This window comes from Patella vulgata, chromosome 2 (assembly GCF_932274485.2).
Source record: "Patella vulgata chromosome 2, xgPatVulg1.2, whole genome shotgun sequence".
Lineage (NCBI taxonomy): Eukaryota > Metazoa > Mollusca > Gastropoda > Patellidae > Patella > Patella vulgata.
In genome coordinates this window covers 93,684,696-93,711,562 of record NC_065880.2, presented here as the reverse complement: position 1 = coordinate 93,711,562, position 26,867 = coordinate 93,684,696, and the positions used below count along the sequence as shown (strand labels likewise).

General features: G+C 37.9%; 1 protein-coding gene across 1 annotated transcript; it reads left to right on the top strand.

Moving 5' to 3' along the window:
- The first annotated feature begins 4,108 nt into the window (after window positions 1–4,108).
- On the top strand, window positions 4,109–20,690 carry LOC126811467 (myophilin). The gene is made up of 4 exons (XM_050537104.1): window positions 4,109–4,262; window positions 15,425–15,540; window positions 16,234–16,438; window positions 19,685–20,690. The coding sequence occupies exons 1-4, from the start codon at window positions 4,251–4,253 to the stop codon at window positions 19,868–19,870; spliced, it is 519 nt and encodes a 172-aa protein (XP_050393061.1). The 5' UTR covers window positions 4,109–4,250; the 3' UTR covers window positions 19,871–20,690.
- Window positions 20,691–26,867: the final 6,177 nt, after the last annotated feature.

Here is a 26,867-nt window from a genome sequence, read left to right as displayed (position 1 = left end):
ATACGATTCAATCTATACTAAGAGGTGTGTAATAAACTACATTCAGATTTAAAAACAAATTCCGGAGTAGCTTCCCCTTGTCAGTGGTGCATGACGGGGGGCTCGACAAGGACAGCTATCCGCCAGTCTTAAAAGATGGAACGAAAAATCGAGGTCCCGTGCACGTAAAGAGCCCTTGGCGGTTGGAATTCGATAGAAGAGTAGGCCGGTCTACCTGCAGGTCTACGATAATATTAATTTCACCCTGTGCCTGGTTGACTCCGTACCTGCAGGTCTACGGTAATGATTAATTTCACCCTGTGCCTGGTTGACTCCGTACCTGCAGGTCTACGATAATATTAATTTCACCCTTTGCCTGGTTGACTCCGTACCTGCAGGTCTACGGTAATGATTAATTTCACCCTGTGCCTGGTTGACTCCGTACCTGCAGGTCTACGGTAATGATTAAACTGGCAAGAATAACTTCCAGCTGCAATCACTTTTTCCTAGTAGATGTCTGAATGCATGTAAAGTCTACTACATTCCATTACCACCATTTAATAAATGGAATGTAAATACACTGAGAACTTACGGCAGACAGACTGGCACAGACGGCCCCAAACTGTTAATGGCCACTAAAAACGTGTAGGCCAATATATCTCTCTGCGTCGCTTGTACAGACTGACTGTGATATGATCCAGTGCCATGATGATAGTACGCTTGAAGCAGAAAAGTTATCAATAAACATAATATTTAACATAAAGAGCTAATGGAGTATTGCGTTTTGTATGATATATATTATGTATTATTTGGCTTACTGGTACTGTGCTTTACCATTCACCATCAATTAGATTACTGACTTCTTTTAGTGACGGTTACGTTTATTGGCAAACTGATATGTAGAGTTTTAATGGATACCATTCAGTAGTATGTATCCATTACCCAGTCCCACTAAATACGTAGATTAATATTTGTTTATTTGAAATAAGTAAACATTACCTCGCCCCGAGTTTGTTTTGTTATATGTTAAGACGGTTCAACCTGCGACAGGATTTGAACGAGTGGGTAATCGTGTGTTCGACAACCGTTTTATCTTTCCTCCAATGTGTTTATATTCAGTATTCCATCTAAAACAAGAAGTAAATGAAGTAGTATGTGATATATATATACACACAAGTGTAGGTATAACTATAACATATAAAAGGGTACATACTGATAGAGGGTTGATATAATGACAGCAGATTATTCACTATACAGCTATATAACATACAATATTGGGGGTGATAATTTGAAAAAATTGCGGACATATTACACAGGAAATTCCATGGTCCCCGTTAGACCTCCGGTCTAGATTAACATCGACTCAGACTATGTTAACAAAATGGGGTTTAACGTTCTAGTGGGCTAATGAAGATGGGCATACACCATACAGTGTGCAAAAACTATCAATGGTTGTTTAACGTGCACGGCAAACAGTACACGGGACCTTAATTTTACGTCCCATCTGAACGACCATACACAGTACTTGTCAATTCCTCCGTCCTGCATCAGTAACAAGGGGCGAACTACGTTAACATTCAAGCGGTTAGGTTACTAGCTCCCGACAAGTAGATTCCCTTGGGATGCTAAGATGGCCCTGATGGGAATGCCTTGTCGTTCTGAAGTAAATTCTTTCCAGGCCTTACAGATTTAACGATAGTAAATAAATATAAATTGAATGGTTTTCTCAATGACCAAAGTATTTTTGTTTATGTGACATTAAGAAATGAAATGAAATGCCGTTTAACGTCCTACTGTTATCCTAAACTGGGATAATGAAGACGGGCATACGCCATACAGTGTGCTATGAGGGAAATTTTGCCCGGGCAGCGGCGCTACGGCCTACTCTTATATCATATTCCAACTGCCAAGGGATCTTTTACGTGCACGCCAATATGTACACGGGACCTCGGTTTTTCGTCCCATCCGAACGATGGAAACCACGCCGGAAAATCTGGATGAACTTTTTCGGCCAATGCAGGGATCGAACACCCGACCTCCAGGCTAGAGAGCCAGCGTCTTACCCACTTAGCCACGTGATCCCCTGTGACATTAAATAAGATATCTTGCAATATTTGTAATTATTGAATTTAGAAAAAAAAAATATGGACCATTCATATTTGCAAGTGTCTAGATTTTATTTTGTCTTAAAGAAAACAATAAATGCATAAATTAATTCTATCTTGAACACCTTTAGTTTTATAACACAATCCAGATTAATATCAAAATGAAATCGGCGGATGTGTGGTCCAGAATAACAGATCCATGAAATCAACGTTTTTTTTTATATGCGAAATTAAAACAATAAACTTAAGCAAAAACATCCTAATTCTGTATACACATTGAAGATGCTAAAAATATAACACCTCTAAAGGTGTAATGGAGTGCTATATATATTTGATATGGTTTGTTTTTATACAAGCCCATCCTATATATGTTTACTGTTATCGCATGAATCATCGTCTCTCGATATTTATATTCTATATTAGACCAACTGTAAATTAACTGGGGTTGAGGTTTTGAGGTTGATGAAGACTGAAATATTCTATGCAGCGCGCTAAAGGGGACACGCCAACTCTTGTCAGTCGCGGTCGCTTCTTGTCGGCGATTAGTAGCACCCCCCCCCATTCCTATTCTGTTCGTTAGTTGAGTAGAACATCGAAAAATAAATCGTATTATGTTACGGAACCATGAAACTCACCTGGGTGTACACTAAGTTATAAGTCAATATCTGTATCCAAGGTGTACTCTAGGCGTACCGCTAAAACCTGACGTTAACCCCATCCCCATAATGCATGTATTTTTACCTGGATGTACACAAAGTTAAAACATAATTCTTTGATAGTCTATATATTTGAATCAAAGGTGTATTATAGGCGTACTTTCAACACAAGACGTTTTAAAGAGAGCGAAATGTGGTTTAACGTCCACTCGACACAAACTAGGTAATTTCTGGACTAACATATGGTTCAATTTTATCTCATTTATTCACATGCAAGTAGAGGTCTTTAGCGGTGGGAGGAAACCCGGGGACCCAGAGAAACCCCACGAGGTTGGACAGGCGATCCAACCGTTAAACATCATTCCATCATGACGTATAAAAGTAGATGTAAAACAATGATCTATAATAGTATATGTCTGAATCAAGGGTGCACTATAGGCGCATGTTTAAACTGGCACGTTAAATCCCATTCCTTCATAAACGTAGATGTAGTAGCAACGTCAACGCGAGACGTTTACACACTATTCTTGATATTCTATATCTAAATGAATGGTGTACTATAGGCGTACCGTCAATACAAGACTTAGACGTAGACGTGAAATGTTGATCTATAGTAGCAACGCCATTACAAGACGTTAAACCCCATTCGCTTAATGCATGTATTTTTACCTGGGTGTATGCAAGGTTAAAACATTATTCTTTGATAATCCTCACCTGAATGAAAGGTGTGTTATAGGTGTACCGTAAAAAAAGACGTAAAACCCAATTCCTTTCTGTGATAGTCTATATATAAATCAAAGGTGCGCTGTGAGACGCTAAACCCCATTTCGTCATAAACAAAAGGTGTATCAAAGGTGTATAGTTTTGTAAATAAAGCAGGTATCATGATGAATCGTATTCAAGATAACCAACAGGGAATATAAACACGATGCGTTCTTAACCTTTTACCTGCATATTTATTGCTCGATTGCAATCTAAAAGATTCGCTAGAATGTATTTCTTTCATTCATTTATTTCCCAAGATACGATACATAGTACCGCTACATCAAACACCTCTCTAAAACAGATCAAATTTCTTACTTTTGGTCCAAGTATGTTTTGCAAACGTATTTCCCCTCCCGTGTACGCCTTCGGAATCTTTTTAAACGCCAGAAATAGATTCTATCTGAAGATGGTACCGGTTGAGTTCATTATTACCCGTGGAGGGTAACAGGTGTATACGAGGCCATGTTTATTTCATAGTAAGGACAGATTGTTGTCATATTTAACAAATTGAAAGTAGAATAGAGGTTTTAGTGGTTATTAATTATATTATTTTATCGAAAATGATCAGATTTCACAGTTTAAATAACCAATATTGAAACCCTTGCACCCCCGTTGATTATCTGTAAGGTGCCTCCTATTTGACCAGATGGTGTGTTTTGCACGTCAGATATCAGACTAGCCATTCCGTGTGTATATATCTAATAACTAACAGTTTACTAGTGTTGGTCTGAAAACAGCGGATAAAATGCCACCAAAGGTAAGTTGGTTTATTATTCATATCAGACACTTGTTAATTATTGTTCATGTACAATAAACTGAATAAATGGATTGAACTCGTTTTTTGTTCGAGCCGAACAACTAGACTTTTGCCAGACCCTTCACTCTGCATCACTGAACCGGGCGGGGGGGGGGGCATACCAAACCTGAAAATCAAGAGAACCTTTCTCGGCTCACATCGGGATCGACCCCAGTACTTCCGAGTTAGGAAGCCAATGCCTTGGTCATTGGGCTCCTCAAGAATGCTATACTGTCTACTAGAAAAATCCGAGTTCGATTACGAGGGTCAGCGGACAAGAAATGTTTTATTTTAGTTCACAGTTTATAATTGTCAAGACTAATACTACGGATATAACGAAGTTACATCCTTTTCAGATTCTAACAAAGTCGTACTCGCTGTACGTTTAATTGCCTCGAGATTTCAGTTTATAATTTGTATGCTATGCCGCACAGGAACAATACATTTTCAAATATCTTAATCAATGCCCATTTGCGTGATTACGACATAAATGCACCAGAGAACATGTCAATTATTTTGTACCAGCGAACGCTTTAGACACGGTGAATGAGCTGAACATGCTCGTTTCCATTGTTTCAGGGATATTTTGTAGTACATTAGGATCGACTGTACAATTAAGGTCAGTTAAAGATACGTTATGTAACAGCTAACTATGGCAAGTCTTTTTGCTGGCTTCAAATCAATATGTAAATGATTTTATAGACATGCATTCACATAAAAATAAAACATAATCTACTCTCTAGGGCATCGAATGGCTGAGATCTAAATGGATCGGAATACCCGCGAGATTTAAAATCTAACGATATAGTGGATAATCGAGACATATAATACAAGTTATTAAAGTGGATAATCGAGATTTATAATACAAGCCATTGTTAAATTAATGCTGGCAAACTGGACTACTGAGAGAGGGGAGGTGACGCGGTACTCAAGAGATGAGGGAACCCCGCTCTCGATTAGAATATCAGGCGTAGGTCGAGAACCTGTGGATTTTCAAAGAACGGCTGCCACTGTTCAGGGGTAGCCCCTGGGGGCTGACATGTAAAGTGCTGACTAGTCGTTAATTTGGTACGCAGTATAAACCGTTGGCTATTTCATTTTGATGACGAGTTTCGGAAGCGTTTCTGGCCAAATCTATTTTAAATCCCTAATATTTCTCATGTGACATTAGAAACATCAACCTTCTGTTCGTCTTACAATGACCAGCAATTAAGAGATGGGACGGGGGGGGGGGGCGCAGTGGTCGATATATGGGAGGTGACGCAGTAGTATACGGATGAGGAAACCCCACTCTCAGTCAGAATTATCAGGTGTAGGTCGAGAACCTTGGGGGGATTTCAAGGCCCAGTTGCCCCTGGTCATGGGTAGCTCCCGTACAGTGTTGACTAGCCGTTCCGATGACATGCATTGGAGGTCCCTGATTGTTAGAATTTGATGTAGAGTTGCGGAAGTCCTTCTGATTGAAACTGTATTAGATCCCTCCCTGGAATTTATCTTGTGACCATAAAAACACCAACCTTCTGTTAGTCCCATAATGACTAAGGTGTTGTGTTGAAAAAAACCCAGTTCTCAGAGTATGGTTCCAACACAGAGTACTACATCTCAACGATTCAATAGTTCGTTCACTTTAAGACTATTTATACGATTTAATTGGTCTATGGTTTGAAATTTGACAGGATAGCACTGTTTCCGTCCAAGCTTCATCCGATGTGTACAGTGTTACATCTGGGTGAATTTATCCCATCGGATTGTTACCCTGACAAAATGTTTTAATAACGCAATACGAATATATTGTAATTTAACGTGAGAGAGAATATAAAAAAGTATTTGATGGGCTGCCAATCCGAAAAGGTTATTCTAAATATATAATAATAACAATATGTCATATGTGAACTGGGCAAAGTTGGCCTTCTCAAACAAGCCAATGATACTTTTCGGCCCTTAAGTGCTAAGTAATATTGTGGCTTTTATCCTAAGCAGAGTTAAGCACTCAGACCATTGATGCGTTTTGGCTCAATTTCATATTTAGTTATGTAACTATCAAATCGTATTGATACCTTGAAACCTGACCAAATTCTAAAGAGACGCTAGCATCAATGTAGTTTATATTGATAAGAAATACAGATCCTATTTCGTTTTTTTACACTGTCGATGGCCTTCACTACATGTAGTGAAAACAAGTAAATCGATAAATCGAAATTTTGAACTATAAAAAACGAAACGAAATAGGATCTGTGTTTTAATGAGATTGCATGGTTCATATTGATAAGAAACGAGGTATTATAGAAAGGTATTTAATATTGTGGAAATCTGTATACATCTTCTACAGGTCTTCATTTGGCTCGTTATTCCGATGTTTGTATCAGCTGAAATTAAGGGCTGTTGCATACACCCACCCCCCGGAAATCGATCATTTAATGGATATGGCTTTCTGATATATCCATAACATGCTTTCATATATTTTGGTTCGTTGATCCCTTGTATGTCATACTAGAATTTACTGGCACGTGTAGAAGAAATGTTAAATACAACCAGTAAACAATGGATTGTTGTTAAAATACGTACCATGCCCACGTAACATGTTACTGGCTGATTTATAGATAAAGTGTTTATGCAGCAACTTACGGATTTATTTTTAACTCTTGAGCGTGATTATATTTAGATATACGTCAGATCGTTTTGGGCTACTTGAGATAAATAAAGTCTACTAGGATTAATAACGTTTACAGGTGCTTGAGAAATGTGTGAACGAGATCGGAATGAATGTTACTATAACTTTATGGGTATAAGTCATTGCCAGTCATTACATTAATTATTAGTAATCTGATTAAAATATATATCCTATTTCGTTTCGTTTTCTATAGTTCACAATTTCGATTTACTTGTCTTCACTAAATATAGTGTAGACCATAGAAAGTATAAAAAAACGGAACGAAATATAGATCTGTATTTTATTCAGATTGATCCACTATTTGTCCAATAGACTGTTAGAAAGAAACAAGTTTTTGTTGTAAATTTTGATTCTATATAGATGTATCCTTATAGTCAATTTTCGAAACCACCAGCATTTTGTTTAAAAATCAATTCACAAAGTAAAACTAATAGCCACCAAATTGAGCTATAACAGACACATCAAAATGTATAACATTCTAGCTAAAACAGACACATCAAAATGTACCAACATTCTAACATGTACGAGTTCAACTCCATAGACAAAGGTTTTTAATTAATTTTTCTTAGTTAATTTAGTTAATTAAAGAGTAGATCCATATTGGTTATCCCGGCTGATCCTTAACAGTAGAGTTCACTGTTCTACGGACAGATATATCATTTGACCAGAGTATTTTCAGTAAATTTACTCAGGTAATTTATTATCTGTGTTTCTGGTGCATTTGACCATCTGTTGAATGTTAAGGTGGATCGGGTGTTTATGTTGATGCAGCCTTCTCCTTATTATTCTGATAAAAACCCTGTAAATACCTCGTCATTATCTACCGCTAGTCTATATATATCACGTGATAGGTTTAACAGATGTACACACAAGTTCATCAATTACCCGTTAACCTTCACACTTATGTTAATATAAAGGTTAAACGATACTACACAAATTGATTAGTCCCATCGGGTGTTCTACAAAGTAAGCATACCAAGCCTCGTGTACGTCACCCACCACATCTCAATTGAGCGATAGTTGGTTTAGGATAGAAGTAACATGCCATGCAACTACACATATTAATTAGTCTCATCGTGTGTTTTACAAAGTAAGCATGCCAAGCCTCGTGTACGTCACCAACTTAGGGTTGCGTGGCCAAATAATTAACGAGTGTGCGTGGATCATTAGGTCTGTCATTGAGTCAAGTGGTATGGTTTCGATTCCCCGCTTGTACGTGACAAAGAGTAGGGTCTCCTGTCCAACCCCGTGGGTTTTCTACGGGTCCTCTGGTTTCCTCCTACTGCTAAATACCCATAAGCGCAAGTGAATTATTGAAATAAAATTGAACCATACGCTAGTCCCGAAATGTCCTAGTTTGTGTCAGGTGGACATTAAACATCAGAAGATTCATCAATAATTTATTGTCCATATCGGCCGGTCTAAAAAGATTAAGCATACCAAGCCTCGTGCTCGTTCCCCTCCTACATCATTAGTTAATCAGTACTAGATTTATATAACCCTGTCGAATTCATGACTTATTGATTAACCACATCAGGTAGGCTACAAACAGTTAGCATACCATGCCCTGTACACGTCACTATCCAGTAGTTGAGCAATGGTTGTTTTGGGATCGCCATAGGGTTAATAGATCCTTTACTAATTGGGGGGGGGGGGGGCACGGTGGCTCAGTAAGACGATTTGGCTCGCTAAACTGGAGGTTCCGTGTTCGATCCCAACTCTTATATCGAATTCCAACTGTCACGGAATCTTTACGTGCACGTCAATGTGTACATGGGACCTTGGTTTGTGGCCCACCCGAACGATTAGACAGTTGCCCTTGTCAGGCCCTCTGTCCTGCATCATTGACAAGGGGAAACCACGCCGCAAAATCTGGATGAACTTACTCGGCCAATGCAGGGATCGAACAACCGACCTCCAGGCCATCGAGCCAGCGTCTTCACCGTGAACCCCGTTCCGGTATTATGTACACCACTTGATACCTAACATCAACTGGATCTTTTGTTTTAATTTAATTTTATTCTGTGGAAGGGAGAATATGACAACCACACGATCGTCTAAAGACACCGTGTTTTAAAGCGCTCCTTTTTTATATACTAAATCCTTCATATGCTGTTGGGTTGGATGGTCGAATGTTTAACACGTGCACGCTGTATCATAAGATCTGTCATTGAGTCAACTGGCGTGATTTCGATTCCCCGGTTGTACGTGACAAGGAGTAGGGTTTCCTGCCCAACCTCCCACTACTAAAGACCCCTACGCGCAAGTGAATTATTGAAATAAGTCCCGAAATGACCTAGTTTGTGTCGAGTTGACCTTAACCCATCCCCCCTCTCTCTCCCTCTCTCTCTCTCTCTCTCTTAATCAAATAGACCTGTCCATAATATCATTTATAATGTTAAGATTGTAAACAAAAACAACAACAAAAACAAAAAACAAACAACAAAACGCTCCTACATATATTATTAGATATATTTAGTCAGGATACACCCAACATGTTAATTAATACTGATATAGAGCGTGTAATAACTTGCGAATGTTGTACTGTTATCTGTCCAGTTATCTGTGTATATCATATAGAGATGGTAATTAACCATTTAATTATCTGTTGATTTAACCAGCATGCCATTGATTGAAAAACGTAATGACTGAGCAATACTTATATAAGCCATTATATTTTTTTATATACGAATTGTTCGCACCGAGAAAGAATGTGCTTTCTCTTTTTGGAACACATATTACTAATTTTAGTGTGAACGTGCCAAGGCCGGAGTTGAACTGGCACATTAAGTATACAACTAAGAAACACGCCACCATTTCTATCAATTTGACGGCCAGTGATGAGTTTTGCCCATGGTTAATTTGGCCATGCTTTTAACATATATATCACATCAATATAGTACTGTGTATTGAATATTGAACGTCAATAGTAGACATGTTCCCTATGTTATTTTGACATAATTATTTAATTGGTGATGTTTTACCTGGTAGACCGTTGATAGTGCCTTTGTTCGATAATTCTCAACAATTATGGGAAACACTTTTCCAGGGTAATGCATCTAGTCTCACTTGTAAAAACGATAAAAATCCTCATATTTTAATTTTAATTCCAAAAATGGCCAATTATACCCAGCTAATAAAACGTATATATCTTCAAATTATTTACTTTTTCAATTTGTGTGAAATAATTACAATTGACATTTTCCCATAACCTTGTTGAAAAAATTTGTGGTTTATCTGACATAACCACAAAGTTTTATTTTATTTCTTCAATGACTCATTTATTATACATATATTTATCTCATGTAGTAATCAAGCACACGGTTATCTCGTGTTGCTGTTTACAGATAAATAAAACTGTTCTGAAGATGGACGGTTTCTTTAATAGAATAGTTTAAGTTTAAGAGCATATTGAATTACGTGCAGATTCTTGTAAAATAACTCATCGACTTCGTTAGATTGCCTTGGTGTAAGGATATACAGGTTTATGTATAGATGTGTGTGAGAGAGAGAGAGCGAGAGAGAGAAATGGGGTTTAAAGTCCATTCGACAAAAACTAGGTCATTTCAGGACTAACATATGGTTCAATTTTATTTCAATAATTTGCTTGCGCGTAGTGTCTTTTGCAGTTGTAGGAAACCGGAGGAGTCGGAGAAAACCAACGAAGTTGGACAGGTGATCCTACTCCTTGTCACGTACAACCGAGGAATCGAAACTACGCCAGTTAACTCAATGACAGACCTTAGGATACAGCGCGCACGTGCCATCCATTCGGCCACCCTCCCCCCTATGTATAGATTTACGACAATCCTTGTTTAACAGGAGGTGGTGGGGGGCAGGTTCATCTGTGAGTAAGACGCTGATTCTATAACCAAAAGGTCCTGCGTTCAAGGTCCGGACATCTTCATTAGCCCTGGTGTAGGCCTACCTCATTTTCTTGTAAAGGGAGCAGAGAGTTTCAGGAATGTAAAACCAGATAGACAAGTAACGTGTATAAAATTCTTCGTGATAATGGAACGAGACATCAACTAATAAATCTAATAGAACGGTCGAGGTTTTATCTAATAATTAGCTGTATAAAATTAATATACATACGTACAATTGGCCGGTTCAGTATAGAATATATGGTCATATGTCAATCTATCTTAGGTTTCTCAGTGGTGCAGGACAGGGGGCCTAGCAAGTGATAACGCGTAGTCATTCCGATGGGACGACAAACTGAGGCCCAATGTACATATTAGTGTGCACGTAAAATAACCTTTGGCAGTTGGAATTCGATATAGGAGTAGGCCGCAGCGCCGCTTTTCGGTCAAAATTTCCCATCATAGCACACTGTATGGCTTATACCCGCCTTAATCAGTCGGGGCAGAACAGTAGGACGTTAAACCTGATTTCATTTCTGTTACATGAAGAATAGGGAACCGCGGTGGTTCAGTTAGTAAGACTCTAGCTTACATTAACCATGAGGTTAAAATTCGGTCTGTAGTAATCTGTTCATGTATATACGATAACTGTAGAACACCTGGTTTATATCACCACACCCAGCAGTTGCCATCAATTGATGACCATAAGGTGTTACTACAAGATCAAAACGTGCTTGAAATGTTGGTTAGTGAGAGGAAGGTATGTAATGTGAGAAATGTCAGCGCCAAATGAAGAACATCTTCTTCTACAATCGTTATTTATATCGTATACTATATTATAATGGCACCATGTAGTATGACACGATGGGTTAATACGCTGCTGTACCTACAGGGCCCGTCTTCATTAGCCCAGGTTAGGAGCAGAACAGTAGGACGTTAAACCCCATTTCATTTCATTTCATTTCACCTACAGGGGTTATTAACATTTCAATTCCCTTTTTGATATCTATATATCTAAACCTTATTGTGTTCACTTCCCCAAATAATATTTTAGTTAGTGTTGCATATTATAATGGCACCATGTGGTATGATTCTATGGTTTAATACATTTCTGTATAAGTTTCTGTACTTACAGTCTTATTGCATATATGACTTGATATTCTGAAACCGTCCTTCAAATGTTTTCTAACGTTTTAGTTAGTGTTGTGTAATACTATATTAGATACGACGGGTTAATGTGTACCGTACCTATAGGGTTATTAGCACCCCCCCCCCCCGCCCCCCCCCGCCCCCCCCCCCAGGTATATTGTTATAAATTTACTAATACGTTAAAGTGGCCAAATCTTTTACCTGAGAGTATACATAATTTAATATTTAATTCATTTCAATCAATATTGGTGTTATTATCCCACACCCGGGTTTCTAATATGGATCTGGTGTTTTTATCTTACAATGAAAATCCAGGATCCTAATATTCAGCATTTTAAAATCAAGGAGCGAAGTCGTTGTAATGGGGCGTCTTAATCTTACATAATGCATCTTTAACTGATTCTACATCCACAGATTATTACAAATTTTATTCCAACAACTCAACTGAGTATAAACCCTCTCTACTTCCAAAAATAACACTTTAGTTTGCAGTAATATACTGATATTTAATAACTGATAACAGTTATATATACATGTTTTATATTTGAAATTTGAGTAGCTGTTTTCTATAAGCATGTTATAGTTTATTTTTTTAAAAAAAATGATACGACTGATTTGATCAAATATTCTAATATCAATAAATGTTTGTATTATTATTTCCGTTCTGTTGCCCTTCATGATCCGATCAATTTTAAAGATGCATTGTGTAAAATTATAAAATTATAAATTTAAAGATACATTATGGAAGATTATATAAAGAACTGACAGTTGTCACTATAATAGTTAAATAATAGATAATTAAAACTTACAGGGATATGCTGAATATGTCGGTCAAATTACTTCACTGTTAGCCGCGAAATTCTCATTTTAATAACATTGTAGTCTCGGTTGTCATTGTTACCGTTGTAACGATAATAAACAAAGCAGATCAGCTTCAATTCTAATAAAAATCGGACCCATCCAATGACATTGAGAGTTGATTATGGTTTGTCATGTTAATAGATGTCTAATCAATAAGTTAGATAACATTTCAGGTCTAAAGAAAGACCTGCAATCGGCAGATTTAGCTCTTGAATAATGTATGTTTAAATGGAGGTATGCCAAACGATTTCGCAATAACTGAAATACGCATAATGGCCTGTTTTTGTATCCGTTGATATGCTATATACTACTACACCTTTAAAGAATAAATATCGTTTAAACCAATTACGCACAAATACAAATGCAGCTTAGTGAATAAATATCATATAAACCAAATAGTATACTGGCTTGTTTTTATATCAGTTGTTATACTATTATATTAAACCAAATACGTACTACATTTTCTTGTAAAAATATACATTAACAACAGACCTTCACACCTGACGTCAGTACTAGATTGTATTACGTATTGCTTGTAAGTATTGGAATCAATATGTATGGTATACCGCCCACAATATCTCCTCTAGCTGCCAACAGTTTGGGCAATAGTACACGTGTGAATATTTCTATGTATAGGTCAAAGTTCATTTAATATATAAGAACTGTTATCCGGTGTCAGGGTTTAATTCTGCCAGATTTGTGAAATGAAATGGGGTTAACGTCCTACTGTTCTGCTCCCACTGGGGTAATGCAGACAGGGCTACGTCATACATCGTGTTATGAGGGAAATTTTCCCCGCTACGGCCTACTCTTATATCTAATCCTAACTGCCAAGGGATTTTTAACGTACATGTCAATGTGTACACGGAACAGACGGTTCTTTGTAGATTGGAAGTTTTACTGCTTTAATAAAGACGGACATACACCAGCCAGATAGCCATGAGGAATAGCGGCGATATGATATATACTCGTATTTTGAATTTCAAGTGCCACTGGTCATGTACATGGGACCTAGGTTTTTCGTCCGACCCGAACAACTAGACGTTGCCAGACTCTCCGACCAGCATCAGATCCGGGACCTCCTGTTAAATAAACCAGCGCCTTTCTTACTGACCCGCCGCTCCCACCGTCCCTTCCTTACTATAATCAACACACTTCTTGTAAATCACGCGTCATCATTTAGGCAATATAACCCCTCCCTACTACCAAACGTTTATACTCATAACTTAAAGTACGTGGTGTAAAGAAACTGACAACATGTTTAAACAATGTTACCGATAGTACTTATTAATAAACCATGCACCAAGTGTTTACACTGACATCATGTTAAAACAATGTTGCCGGTAGTAATTAATAAACCATGCACCACAACGACCTTCTTTAATTTACATGACATTGAAATAACTTGGCGAGTTTTCAATTAGTGGTTTAAAATTGCTTCTCAACTGTTTTAACAGATATATAGCTGTATTTCTGGCAGTCATGGTTACCTGTAAACGATACCTATGGGTTATAGGGCGGATCCACTGTAAGGGTGCATACACCATCATATAAAGTGTTTCATCTACATTAATATTTGTGACTGCAGTTTGTCTGTCTATTCAGGGTAGGCGGCCACACTAGAGCTGACCCGAGGCTGACATTTAATGTTTAAGGGTAGCTCGTACCGGGCAGTAACAGAAGCGATGGCCTACCGCATCCGGTGTCATAGTTATGACCCCGGGCTATGGGATCCGGGCGAATTCGTGTAGTTCGGAAATAGCACATATCAATTATCCATGGGCACCATTATTATTGTAATCTTCAACAGTAAAGTAATTGAAATGATGATGAGGCACTTTCCTAATTCTGATCAGCATTACTTCATAAACATTGTGCTCAACTAGTGGATTTGACATGTACAAATCGACTCTAGGCTGTTCGACACAATCCACAATCTATAGGACATAATCCTCGGAACCGTCTAATGATATACATATTGTGTTTTGTGGCCACTGTGGTTCCTGTTCCTCATGCAAACTGACCAATACTATTGAAGCAATGAAATGATCAATAATTCGTGGCAATTGCTTCAAGATTATTAAAATGAAATGAAATGGGATGGGGTTTAACGTCCTATTGTTCTGCTCCGACTGGGCTAATGAACACGGGCGTAAGCTATACAATATGGGGAAAATTTTGTCTACGGCGCTACGGCGTACTCTTGTATCAAATTCCATCTGCCAGGGGATCTTTGACGTACACGTTAATATATACACGGCACGGGACCTCGGTTTATCGTCCCATCCGAACGGCTATTAGTTGTCTCTTGCCAGTCCTTCGGTACTGCTCCACTGACAAAGAGAAACACGTCGAACACCGGACCAACAGGGTAGCGAGCCAATGTCTTACTCACTGAACCACCGTGGCTTCCTACCACTGTAGAATACGAGAAGTAGTGTAATGGTCCTAATATAATACATGTCGTGTTTATTTTTATTGCACTGTTTCTAATGACCGTAATTATAATGTGAACTGTCGGCGGTGGTGTACCCGGGAATTACACTGAATCGTTGACCCGTTGTTTATTGTTTCTTCAGAGGGACGCCGAGTTGGAGACACAGGCTCTGGACTGGATGGAAGCAATCATGGGTGAGAAAATCGATAGAAGTAAACCATTTGAAGATGTTTTAAAGGATGGAATTATTCTCTGCAAGTGAGTTCTATATTGTATTATATTGTTTCCGTATCTAATGCAAAGTTCGGACTTCAAATTGGACCAAGACATTGTCAGATGTTGTCCCATCTGTTTTGGTTAGCGTTCAGTCCAACGACAATTTGAGAAAAACTTAGACCCAGATAAAGAGACAAAAACTTAGACCCAGACAAAGAGACAAAATTAACATTGTGTATAATTAGTGGTCTGCATCCGCCTAATAATGTTGTATTGTATTTCAATACTTATCTCCCCTGAATTTATTATATTTACGCTTCATGCATTTCCTTTTCCTTTTTCTTGAGTTTTTAAATGACAGTTTATTGTGCGGTGATCTAGTTTGGGACCAGGGCCAGCACTAACGTTGTCTAATTGCAGGGCGTATTTCTTGGAATATAAATTATTATTTAGACATTTGTTCACACGGCAATCTTATGATTAACTCTCTCTAATCTATCAGATTAGACAATGTCCGACCTATCTGCCTTAAATGTTAATATGGCCGTCCAAGCCTAAATTTCCCGAAAATGCATGACGTCCCTTACTTACGAAGACTGCCAATAAATGGGTCGACAAAAGAGTTATACACAGCGTCAGTGCTTATTTTACGTTTTTTTTTTGTTTTTTGTTTTGTTTTTTTTTTGTTTTTTTTTAAAAGCAAATAAATGTGCAAACTATTTTCCTATTTTGCAGTTTTATGAATAAAATGATGCCTGGATGTATTAAAAAAATTGACAAAAAAGGTGGAGGTTTTGCTTTGATGCAGAATATCGAACGATTCAGTGATGCAGCCAGGAAGTATGGTGTTCCTCCTAATGAACTTTTCCAGACAGTTGATTTATGGGAACGAAAGAACATTCCCCAAGTGACGTTATGTATTCACGCACTTGGTAGAATCGTAAGTGCATTCTCCCATCTCTAAAAGCACTATTTTAGATCTTTAGCAAAAGGGGTGGGGGTGGGGGCGGCCGGGGGCCACGGAGAAGCGGGGAATCGAAGCCAAGCCAGCGAATCATTGAAATAAAATTGAAAAAATTGTTAGATATAAAGATGTTCGGTGTAGGCTTTCTTTAACTGCATTTCCTTACTTAGCATGTTCCTAAAGCAACGACTGCAAATTATACAACATTTAGCCGTTAGGTTTGTCTGAAATTCCCAAACGTTTAGGCGCGTTATCTCCCTTTATCGCAGACGTACAGATTTGTTTACAGCCGCTGAAAGCTGTCATATAGTTCACAAACGCATGGCAAACTACGGAAAAGCAACCTTACTCGCATAATGAAAGAACAAAAAGTAGGACGTTAAACCACATAAAAAATAAGAAAAAATCACAGAATTACGTAGAATGTCTCTTTAATTTATGTAAATTATCTTCAATTATTTTCATTCAGTTGAGTTTAATTACATTATAACCAGTCATACGGAAGCGTATAGGGGTCATGCAAAAGTTTGTAGAAGACCTCGAGATCCTGCGATCCTGTGATACTTTCTCGAGATCTCAATTTAATGTTCTTGAAATCCCCTAATAATATTCTCGAGAATCTCCCATCCTGTGTAAACGATCTGGAGAAATCGAGTTAATGTTCTCGAGATCTTGCCATCCTGCGTAAATTTTCTAGAGATCGCCCCACAACCTGTCGTTTCGGCGTTTACCCCACACCCCTCACGCCACATACACACACTTCCCCGAAAACCTTAATAGCACGGTAGAGCCTACAGTTTTTGATATATTTGTTTCAAATTTAGTGTAAAGCATTGGGGCCACGAGAGGACGGTCCCTGTCGCTTCTGGCGCACCTTATCGTTCTGGAGTTATCCCCCTTATCCGAAAAACTTGTTAACGCAATAGAGGCTACAGTTTCTAACTGATTTTGTTTTTGAAACGTGGTGTGAGCACTAGGACCTTTCGATTTCAGAACTCCGCAAACGTCTGTTCGAGAGTTGCCCTCTTTGTCCGTATTTCTTTCAAATATGTGACGATGAGAGGACGAACCCTATCGATATTCAGCATTCTGTGACCTTCTGTTCTTTAATATACCCCCTTCCGCGCCCGCTCCCTGAAAGCCTTGTTCACGCCATAAAGGCTTCACTTTTAAAATTTTGTGTGAAGCTTTGGGGTCATGAACTTTATTGATATTCAATGGTTAGCGATCTTCCGTCCCGGAGTTATACTCTCCATTCTTTGAAAACCTTTTTTTAAAAGGATTTTTGATATTCAGTGTTCCTGCATAGTTTCGGCTGAACAATGAACCTTATTGATTTGCAGCGCTCCTTGGCGTTTTCATATTTGGTGTGAAGTATTTGGGCCATAAGACGAGGAACCCTATCGATTTTAATCATATTTCAAATTAAGTGTAAATCATGGGTACCCTATCGATTGTCCGTTTATTCTTTCATTAGTTAGCAGTTTTACTTTATAACAAATGTTAGAGTGATTTATTTTTTATCAAATTTGGTGCGAAGTATTGGGCCAATGGTTGTTTCACAACGTGGAAACACTATCATATAAGTTTTTTTTTACTTTACTTTTACTGATATTGATCTTGGTAAAGAACTGCCATCATGCTGTAATAGAATTAAGCTCAGCTCAGCTACCTATACGTACGCGGCGCGAAAATATGCCAAAACTCTAAAACTACATTGAGGCAACGTACCACGTGACGATACTGATACGTGATACGGATGGGAAAAATTCCACTTGCCAAAAGTCTCTAGTAACACACACGTGGACACGTGTCAGGGCAACAATTTTCAAAACCGCATTATGAGACTCGGTGATTCGGATATAAAAGTACTGTGGTATAACGTCAACAAAACAACATGCTACAGTAACTGCTCTTGCCAGAACAAAATATTATTAAGTGTTACTAATTTCGTTGCTTTAATATTCGTAGTTCAACTTTCAATAATGTTAAAATGAAATGGTGTTTATTATCCTATTGTTTGCATCAGGTGCTGTGGCAAATTTAATTATTGTTTAATCGAGTGGTTCTTTTCTTATCGACAGAAATGAGAAATTTGGACAAGTTCCTTAATTCGGATGATAATAATTGAATTAATTTAAATATATTAGGTTTTCGTAAAAAGTATGGTTTGATGAATTGATGACGCAATTCATTATAACAAGGACAGCTTAAAGTAAAATGAAATTCATCTTCTTTATCGTTCTGGTTATATAGTGTACATTTTCTTTCATTACGTACTATTTTATTGTATCGGCCTACTTCTATTTTTAAATTATGCGCGGATAGTCGGAATTTGCAAATACAGTTAACATGTTAACTCGGAAGTGAAATAATGGACATCCGGTTACGATTTTCTATGGTGATTCTGAAATAAACAAGTATGCTCGCACTTTCGTATGTAATCAATGGACGTGTGTGTTATTTGATTATTAATATTGTCCGATTTCCTGTTTTGCAAGCCTTCCGTATGTCACCAGTGGACGTGCTTTTTAGCTGATTATGTATTTATTCAATGGGCGTGCTTTTTATAAGATTATTCATATTGTCCGATTTCCTGTTTTTGCAAGCCTTTCGTATGTAATCAATGGACATGCTTGTTATTTGCTTATTAATATTGTCTGGTTTCTGGTTTTTCAAACCTCCCCTCGAGGATAACCAACAACAGTATGGTTCCAACCCATTGTTGTTCATGACAATTCTGTCAATAATAATTCCAATACAAATTAATTACAAATCGAATCAATAATAAAAATAAAATAAAATAAAAAATTCAAATCGAATCAATAAATTCAAAACAAGCCAAATGGTTTACATACTGTATATTTCAAAACTCTTAAACAGAGGTTGAACAGGCGAGTCTACCCTTTGTCACGTACAAGCGGGGAATCGAAACAACGCCACTTGACCCAATGAAAAACCTTCTAATGCAACGCGCATGCGTTAACAATTTAGCCCCCCCCCCCCAATCTATCTAAAGTCTAAAAAAAGTACCGCGTTAATGCAACTACTGTTTCGAAGCAGAAAATGAACTGGTTTGTATTTCTTGTTTTGCATCAGAAAGATGGAAGCCAGAAATCAATGAACCTAAGTCGATTCCAATTGTAGTTCGACTCATGCAATGAGAACTATGACCTGCATGATTCACACATTAAATCATACTCTGTGTGATCTATTTTGTAGGCCCAGACGAAACCTGATTGGACAGGACCAGTACTGGGACCAAAGATGGCCGAAGCACACAAGAGAGAGTTTACTCAGGAACAAATGGAAGCTGGGAAATATATACATAGTTTACAAATGGGTTCTAATGAAGGGGCCAGTCAAGCTGGTATGAACATCGGAAAACCAAGATCAATTAACGACTAAATTATTGTACATTGATTATCATAATATATAAAATATTGTAATTAGGTCTGATATATTATGTTATATACGCTATAGTGTGTATGTATGCGTAGGTTATCATGAATGTAGATTTAGAAGTCTCTGGAACACCTGATATCACTTCCCAAGTAGGGCATCGGCAGTCCCAACTTACTCTTCTTGAGGAGGGTCCATATTATTATGATTCACGGTTTGATTTTCGGAGTTTTAATTGTAAAGTAAAAACTTAGCTGACAACCACACCCGAAATACGCCATAAGCCTTTGAAAATTTAGGGGGCGGTTTACACTACAAAAGGCATTAATAACATATATCAGTATTATATTTCGAAACAACAATTTAATCAAATCGATTTTATCCTACCACTAATTGAAACAAGACATCAGATCTCTTTTGGTTCCGATTTGCATATAATTGAAATATGAACTTAAATGACTTGAATATGCTAAAATGAAATATAAGTGTCGATTTAAGTATATCTGATATGTATTTCATTCGCATTGGCGAAAGTTTAACTTAAATGAGTAAATAAATCGGCTTTCGCGTTATGTTTCAAAACAATTTAATCGAATAGATTATATCCTACTACCAATATAAACAACATACCAGATCAACTCAAATCAATGAGGTTTAGCTGGTTTTATGTTTTACTGTGGTGTAAATTGATCAGATGTTAGTTTGGAGTAAACAAATAATAACCGTCTTAAATCAGTGTTCTATTATATATTATGTTATCATTGTTCTTCACGATTCTGTTTGTTCTCTTGTCTATCGGTAGATTAAATTGAAACATATCAACACATTCATGTGGTTTGTTTTGTCTTTCTTAGCGATGGTTTTGAGATTGTTGCTATTGCTATTTTGTTTGCTACTGGCATCGGCTAAGGAGGTGAGGGTGGGGAAAGGGGTTGGATGGGCAGTTCAAATCGCAAATGTATGTGTAACAAAGGATGGAGAAACGAGTTAAAATGCCAATCTGTCCATTTAGAGAACACCATTTTGTTTGGGCCACGGGCTATTCAATATTAGGTTAATAGTTGGAAGTGGCCCACTGAGTATGCCACTGGTATAATAACGGATTCGATCCCGGTTTTGGCCGAGAGCATTCCTATTGGAATCCACTTCATTAAATCAGCAAATAAAACAGTCGTGTTGTTCAAAAGCTATAACATTTCACCATTTGGGCGTGGATATCCACCAGCGTATGACCTACCCACCATTATATGTATTATCCATGTACTTTACCGATAGAAGTCATCAGATGAATACCGGCTGAAGTTAACAGAAAAGAAACAGGAGGTTATATAGCAGGAAACATTAAATATTGCTCCACATTTCTAGATTAAAATATATCAATAACAATATTTTAAAAACGAGAAGAGGTTTCGACAGAACCTGAAGTAAGGTACGGTTCTTATATGGTGAAAGTAAATAAGAAAGATCTAACGACGTATTTAAAGAAAGCCACACCCAAATCCTATACCAATTAAGCATAAATTTGCTATCCACGAGAAGTCCCCAAATGAGCGGCGACACCTGGTGAACATATTTTATCTTGTGCTCGACAGTCATCTGTGCTTAGAGTAAAGGACAGATAACCTCGAGGTTCAAGGTCCATCCCAGAGTCACCCACCCAGCGGTTTAAAACAATGATGTTTTTGCTTGGATTTTAGATAGAAAGGATTCTGGGACCAGATGTAACAAGTAGAGTTACTAGCGCGGCGGTTAGTGCATGTTTGTACACATAGTACAAACGAATACAAATCTTTATTAGCGTTATTTATGCGACTGCACCACAATAACCAGGCCTGGATAAATATGTATACCAACCAAATAAAAATTGGTTAATTTGTGGACAGTGTTATTATTTGGAAACCAGATTCTTTTGCTATCTGCAATCAATAGTGAAATATTCTACCAGAAAGATCACCGGGGACAATATTGACCCGTTAAATACACAAGTATAATCGCATTTGTCAAAGTATTGATGAAATGAAACACGTGGAACACGGACTGGCGCACTTTAGTGTATCACATTATAGACCCGAGAATTAAAGCGGAGAGAGAGATATGGTTTAACGTCCACTCAAAACACAAACATAGGTCATTTCGGGACTAAGATATATGGTTCAATTTTATTTCAATAATTCGTTCGCGCGTAGGGGTCTTTAGCAGTGGGAGGAAACGGGAGGACGCCGAGAAAACCCACGAGGTTGGACAGGCGACCCTACCCCTTGTCACGTACAACCGGGGAATCGAAACCACACGAGTTGACTCAATGAGAAAGTATTAGTCTACTGTTTCTTGTGTCATCAATCCAAGCCACAATCTGTGGGGCAGTCTAGGAGAAGAGACGATTCATTCGTGAATTTCAGTCCAATTTATACTTTTAACTCGGTACTAGCTCAGTCGGTGCAGAAAGTTGGACGTTCAATTTCATTTTTAAAAAAAATCAATTTGCAGGCCAATCTGCTGAATAATATATTGTTTATATGCACAAACAAAGGAGAAGAGGAAACAAAAATCGTTTAAAACGTAAATCAATATTCAAAATGTCTGATATTTCAATCGCATCCCGATATCCTGTATAAAGTATTGTTTATAGGCAAAAACAAAAAAAGAAGAGAAACAAAAATCGTTGAAAAATCCATTATCAATAAAGTCGAGTTGGGAGGATCGGTCTTTTGATTTTAAGGGTGGGGGGGGGGGGGTCGCCAAATGGTTACCGCGAGCGTATTAGATCATAAGGTCTGTCATTGAGTCAAGTGGCGTGGTTTCGATTCCCCGCTTCTACGTGACAAGGAGTAGGATCGCCTGCCCAACCCCATGGGATATCTCCTGGTCTTCCAGTTTTCTCCCAACGCTAAAACCCCTACGCGGAAGCGAATTATTGAAATAAAAATTTAACAATATGTAAGTACCGAAATGAACTAGTTTGTATCGACGAGACGCTACACGCCAATTATCTATGTCATCGCTAGTCCAACACTGTACAACATATGAATAGCCCCGGGGAAGAACTATCTAAGTCACTTTTTCAACAAACCCCAGTTCATCGTACCCTTTATTGAACCTTAATTTGCCTGAATAGTTGAAGTCAGTTGTACTGGTAATTATGATTCGTATTAAACATCATTTTAAAGTTGTAAATAAACCCACTCGTTGGTCTGTTCGCGTCAAACATTCTCGTCCAAAAGTCTGTTTTGCCTTTTATGCGAAAAGACAAAAATGTGAATTAGATCGTTCTTCCCTTGGACTCTCCATATGGGTATCAGAAAAACCAGCCTGATATACAAAGGTCAAGGCCAACAATCAAAACACCTCGATCCAGACCTAACTTTAACCCGCGGACTAGTAAACTAATGATCATCTCTCCCAATTTCTAACCGCAAAAATGTATGACGCTTCAGGACGTTTATCGATGAACTAAATTTGAATGTGTGACATGTAAACACCGGGGAAAACATATGACATCATCATCTAACTCATTGATTACAGCGTGATGCAAGGTCTGTCATTAAATCAAGTGATTCCATTTCCACGCTTGATCGTAACAAGGAGTAGGATTTCCTGCCCAACCTGATCGTAACAAGGAGTAGGATTTCCTGCCCAACCTGATCGTAACAAGGAGTAGGATTTCCTGCCCAACCTGATCGTAACAAGGAGTAGGATTTCCTGCCCAACCTCGTTGGTTGTCTCCGTTGGTGCCCAACTGCTAACGCGAATTATTGAAATAAATTGAACCAAATATTAGTTACGAAATGCGCGAGGACAAACTTTTATATAGCTTAAGATTATGATTTTTGTTAAACCAATGCATTTATGTTGTGTAAAACAAATATCTTACGGGAGTATGATTTATCTTCGGCCCGACTTGTTTATTTTCAGATTCAATTAAAATATATGTTTTATATTTTGATATTATGCAAATGTTTAGTTTACTGAATAAATAGAGTAAAACATATGAAGAACTGAAGAGAAGCGGGCTAAGCTTATTGAACCAACACCCTTAATTTGTTACACAAATATAATTAATTGTATATATATAATCTCGGAATTATAGATAATAGGATTAATAAATAAAAACTCAACAATGACCATGTCTAAGCATAAATCTTCTTATACTGAGCTGTTCATCCCTGACTATTATATTCTAATTAATCGATGGGTGAAATAAAAAGTGTAATAAATCCTCAGTAAGCACATTGATATTGGTCCTAAAGGTGAGCAATGGAGTTTAGCATCCACCAAACAAAATCTTAGCCATTTCGGCACTATCATATGGTTCAATTTTATTGGACCTGGAAAACCCCAAGAGGTTGGACAGGAGACCCTACTTATTGTCACATACAGGCGGTGAATCGAAACCACGTTACTTGACTCAATGACAGACCGAGACCGTTTCATCACCCCCCCCCCCCCGCCCGTTGTTCAATAAATGAAGAATTAGTGTAATTTTAGAGTCTTTTGTGTTGTCCAGAGACAAAACACATTTCCTTACAGATGTGTAGGGACATAGCTCTGAAGTAAAAATGAAAATAGAATGAAGGGTTATAAAAATCGATGTAAGGAGATTAAATTTCTTTTCAAAATAAAAATTTGCCAAAACAAATTCTTCTTATAATTCTTTTCTACCATGATCACCGTGTAAACGCACGTTCAAAAAGTTCACATGGGCAGGTCACTTTAACAGAGGCGGACAAAGACCCGTCACCAGTTTTACCACGACCACTATCATACTTGACTGTAGGATATACCATACAAAATATCATACTCGACTATATGGTAGGGTATACCACAAAAAATATTATACTCGACTATATGGTTGGATATACCAAGTAAAATATCACACTCGACTATATGGTTGGATATACCAAGTAAAATATCTCACTCGACTGAAGGAACATATTTAGTACATGAGTTCTAATTTTCAACATGTCCCTCCTACTCTATAAAACTAGCAACTACACAGTAATAATATTTACAAAGTGCATATATATCATATTATATGAGCTTATAATAAAGAAATATCAAACAAACAAGAAAGAAAGAAAGAAAAAAGGTCAAATAAAAATACATTTATTATGAAAATGTCCGTTTGCAACTTCAGACGAAACTTGCCTTGAACAAGTCTTGATTGCCTTGTCGCTAAAAGATGAACCAGAATGTAGACGATTTTTGTATTTCTCACCATCTTTGTCTTGTGAATTGTACGCGGATGGTACCAACTGCACTGAAGCTGGTGATATTACTGGATGTTCTAGTGTTCTAGAAGGGTAAATAATAAATAGTCCGGTTTACGGCAGTCGACCGCCATATTTTGCTTTTTCTATTGAAGTAGGGTGTGGTTCACGGCCAGATAACAATATGAAATTGATTGAAATGGAACAATATTGAATTCTAATTCGTGTTTTTGATTTTGAATGTTATGGATATATAATATTGAGTTGGAGACTTTGCCCCTTTAAATAGGGTGAAACCTGTTTTATTACCGGCCTGAGACTGTACACCGCAGATCCATTCACTTGAATTGCTTCTTGCAATGTTTGTGTAGTTTTTCCTTTTGTCAGTGGGTTTATCTTGTCTTCTCGTTACTACTGAGACAGTTTGATAAGTTACTACTCCTTTTACAATCTTGTAGAATTTTAAGACGCCAATCCACATTTTACGAACGTCAAAATTGTATTCAATTTTAGTTAATCTAATCAGCCGAAAATTTTCTAAATATATACTCTTCCAAAAAAAGTAATGCAAAGTTAGATTTTCAATGGATGTTTCAAAGACATTTAATACATATATAAACTAAAATGATAGAAATTTGAAATGTTGTACAGATAAACAACAGCAAGCAAAGCTTTAGTGACAGTCATCGAATCTCCCAACGTTAGATTTTACGTCACATACAATTAGTAACGAGTGTGACACCCCCCTCCCCCAAAGAGACAATCAGAATGCGGATGACAGCATGGGGAATTGTCTGTCCTGGCGTTGTGAGAGATGGCTGCCCACATCATGACACTGCTTCCACCAAATCTGTCCACTTCTTGTATGCAACTTGTTACGAAGCGTTGACCTCTTCGGCGGTAGACACGGGCCCTTCCACCCTGTCTGCGAAGGTAATACCCTGTGCGCTTGATACCATTGCCGTCGTAGCTGGCGATGCTGCCTGGTCAACATTACGCCTCTAACAGGGCGTCTTGGTCTCAACCTTGCCTCTCGGAGACGGTTCCGGACAGTCTTGGCCGAGATCCTGCGCAGTCCCGGTATTGGGGATGCAGTGGAGACCGCAGTTGCAGTCATTTGGCGTAGGTGGTGCAACCGAATGTAGATGTCTTGGGCAGGAGTGGTGACACGTGGTCTAGCGGATTTGGGAAGATCACGTGTTGATCCCTGCTACTGGTAGCGGTTCCATTGCCTAGATATGGTTGTAGGAACACATTAAAATCCTCGCAACCTCTGATTAGGGCTCTGTAAATACTCACAATTTTATTTCTATCTATTTATAATGCTTTTGGAGCTGTAATGTTTTATGTGCATTTTTTGTATTTTTTGCTTAAATTTTGTCTGATGGCGCTGTTCCTCTAAGCTTCGTCCAGTTTTGGCATTATGAAATCTGTGCTGAGAGTTGTAATAAAAGTGAAGCAGAATAGAGAACCCTGCACTGTTATAGTGCTAGTTGGACCTTGCTGATGCGAAGGTGGCTCAAATCGACTGCAATTGCGATTTAGCAGTGTTACCTGTATGTGTACAAAGTCATTGATTTCTGAACAACTCTTGCCATGAAAATCCATTTTGTAAGCTGTATAACACAACATATTCAGCGTTCGTAACAATCCGTTACTTATAATATATATTTATAAAGAAAATTTTCACTTTTGCTGTACTTTGTTTGGAAGAGTAAGCTGGCGATTATTTTGAAATACACTAGGGGTCGATGAATAGGCACACAACTATTGTTAGATCCTGAAAGAAGGAGTTT

Bases quoted from the DNA above. Each gene is read 5' to 3' on its own strand.
- LOC126811467 (XM_050537104.1), top strand. The intron at 15,541-16,233 runs GTGAGTTCTATA...CCTATTTTGCAG, and splicing joins GATGGAATTATTCTCTGCAA to TTTTATGAATAAAATGATGC. The intron at 16,439-19,684 runs GTAAGTGCATTC...TCTATTTTGTAG, and splicing joins TTCACGCACTTGGTAGAATC to GCCCAGACGAAACCTGATTG.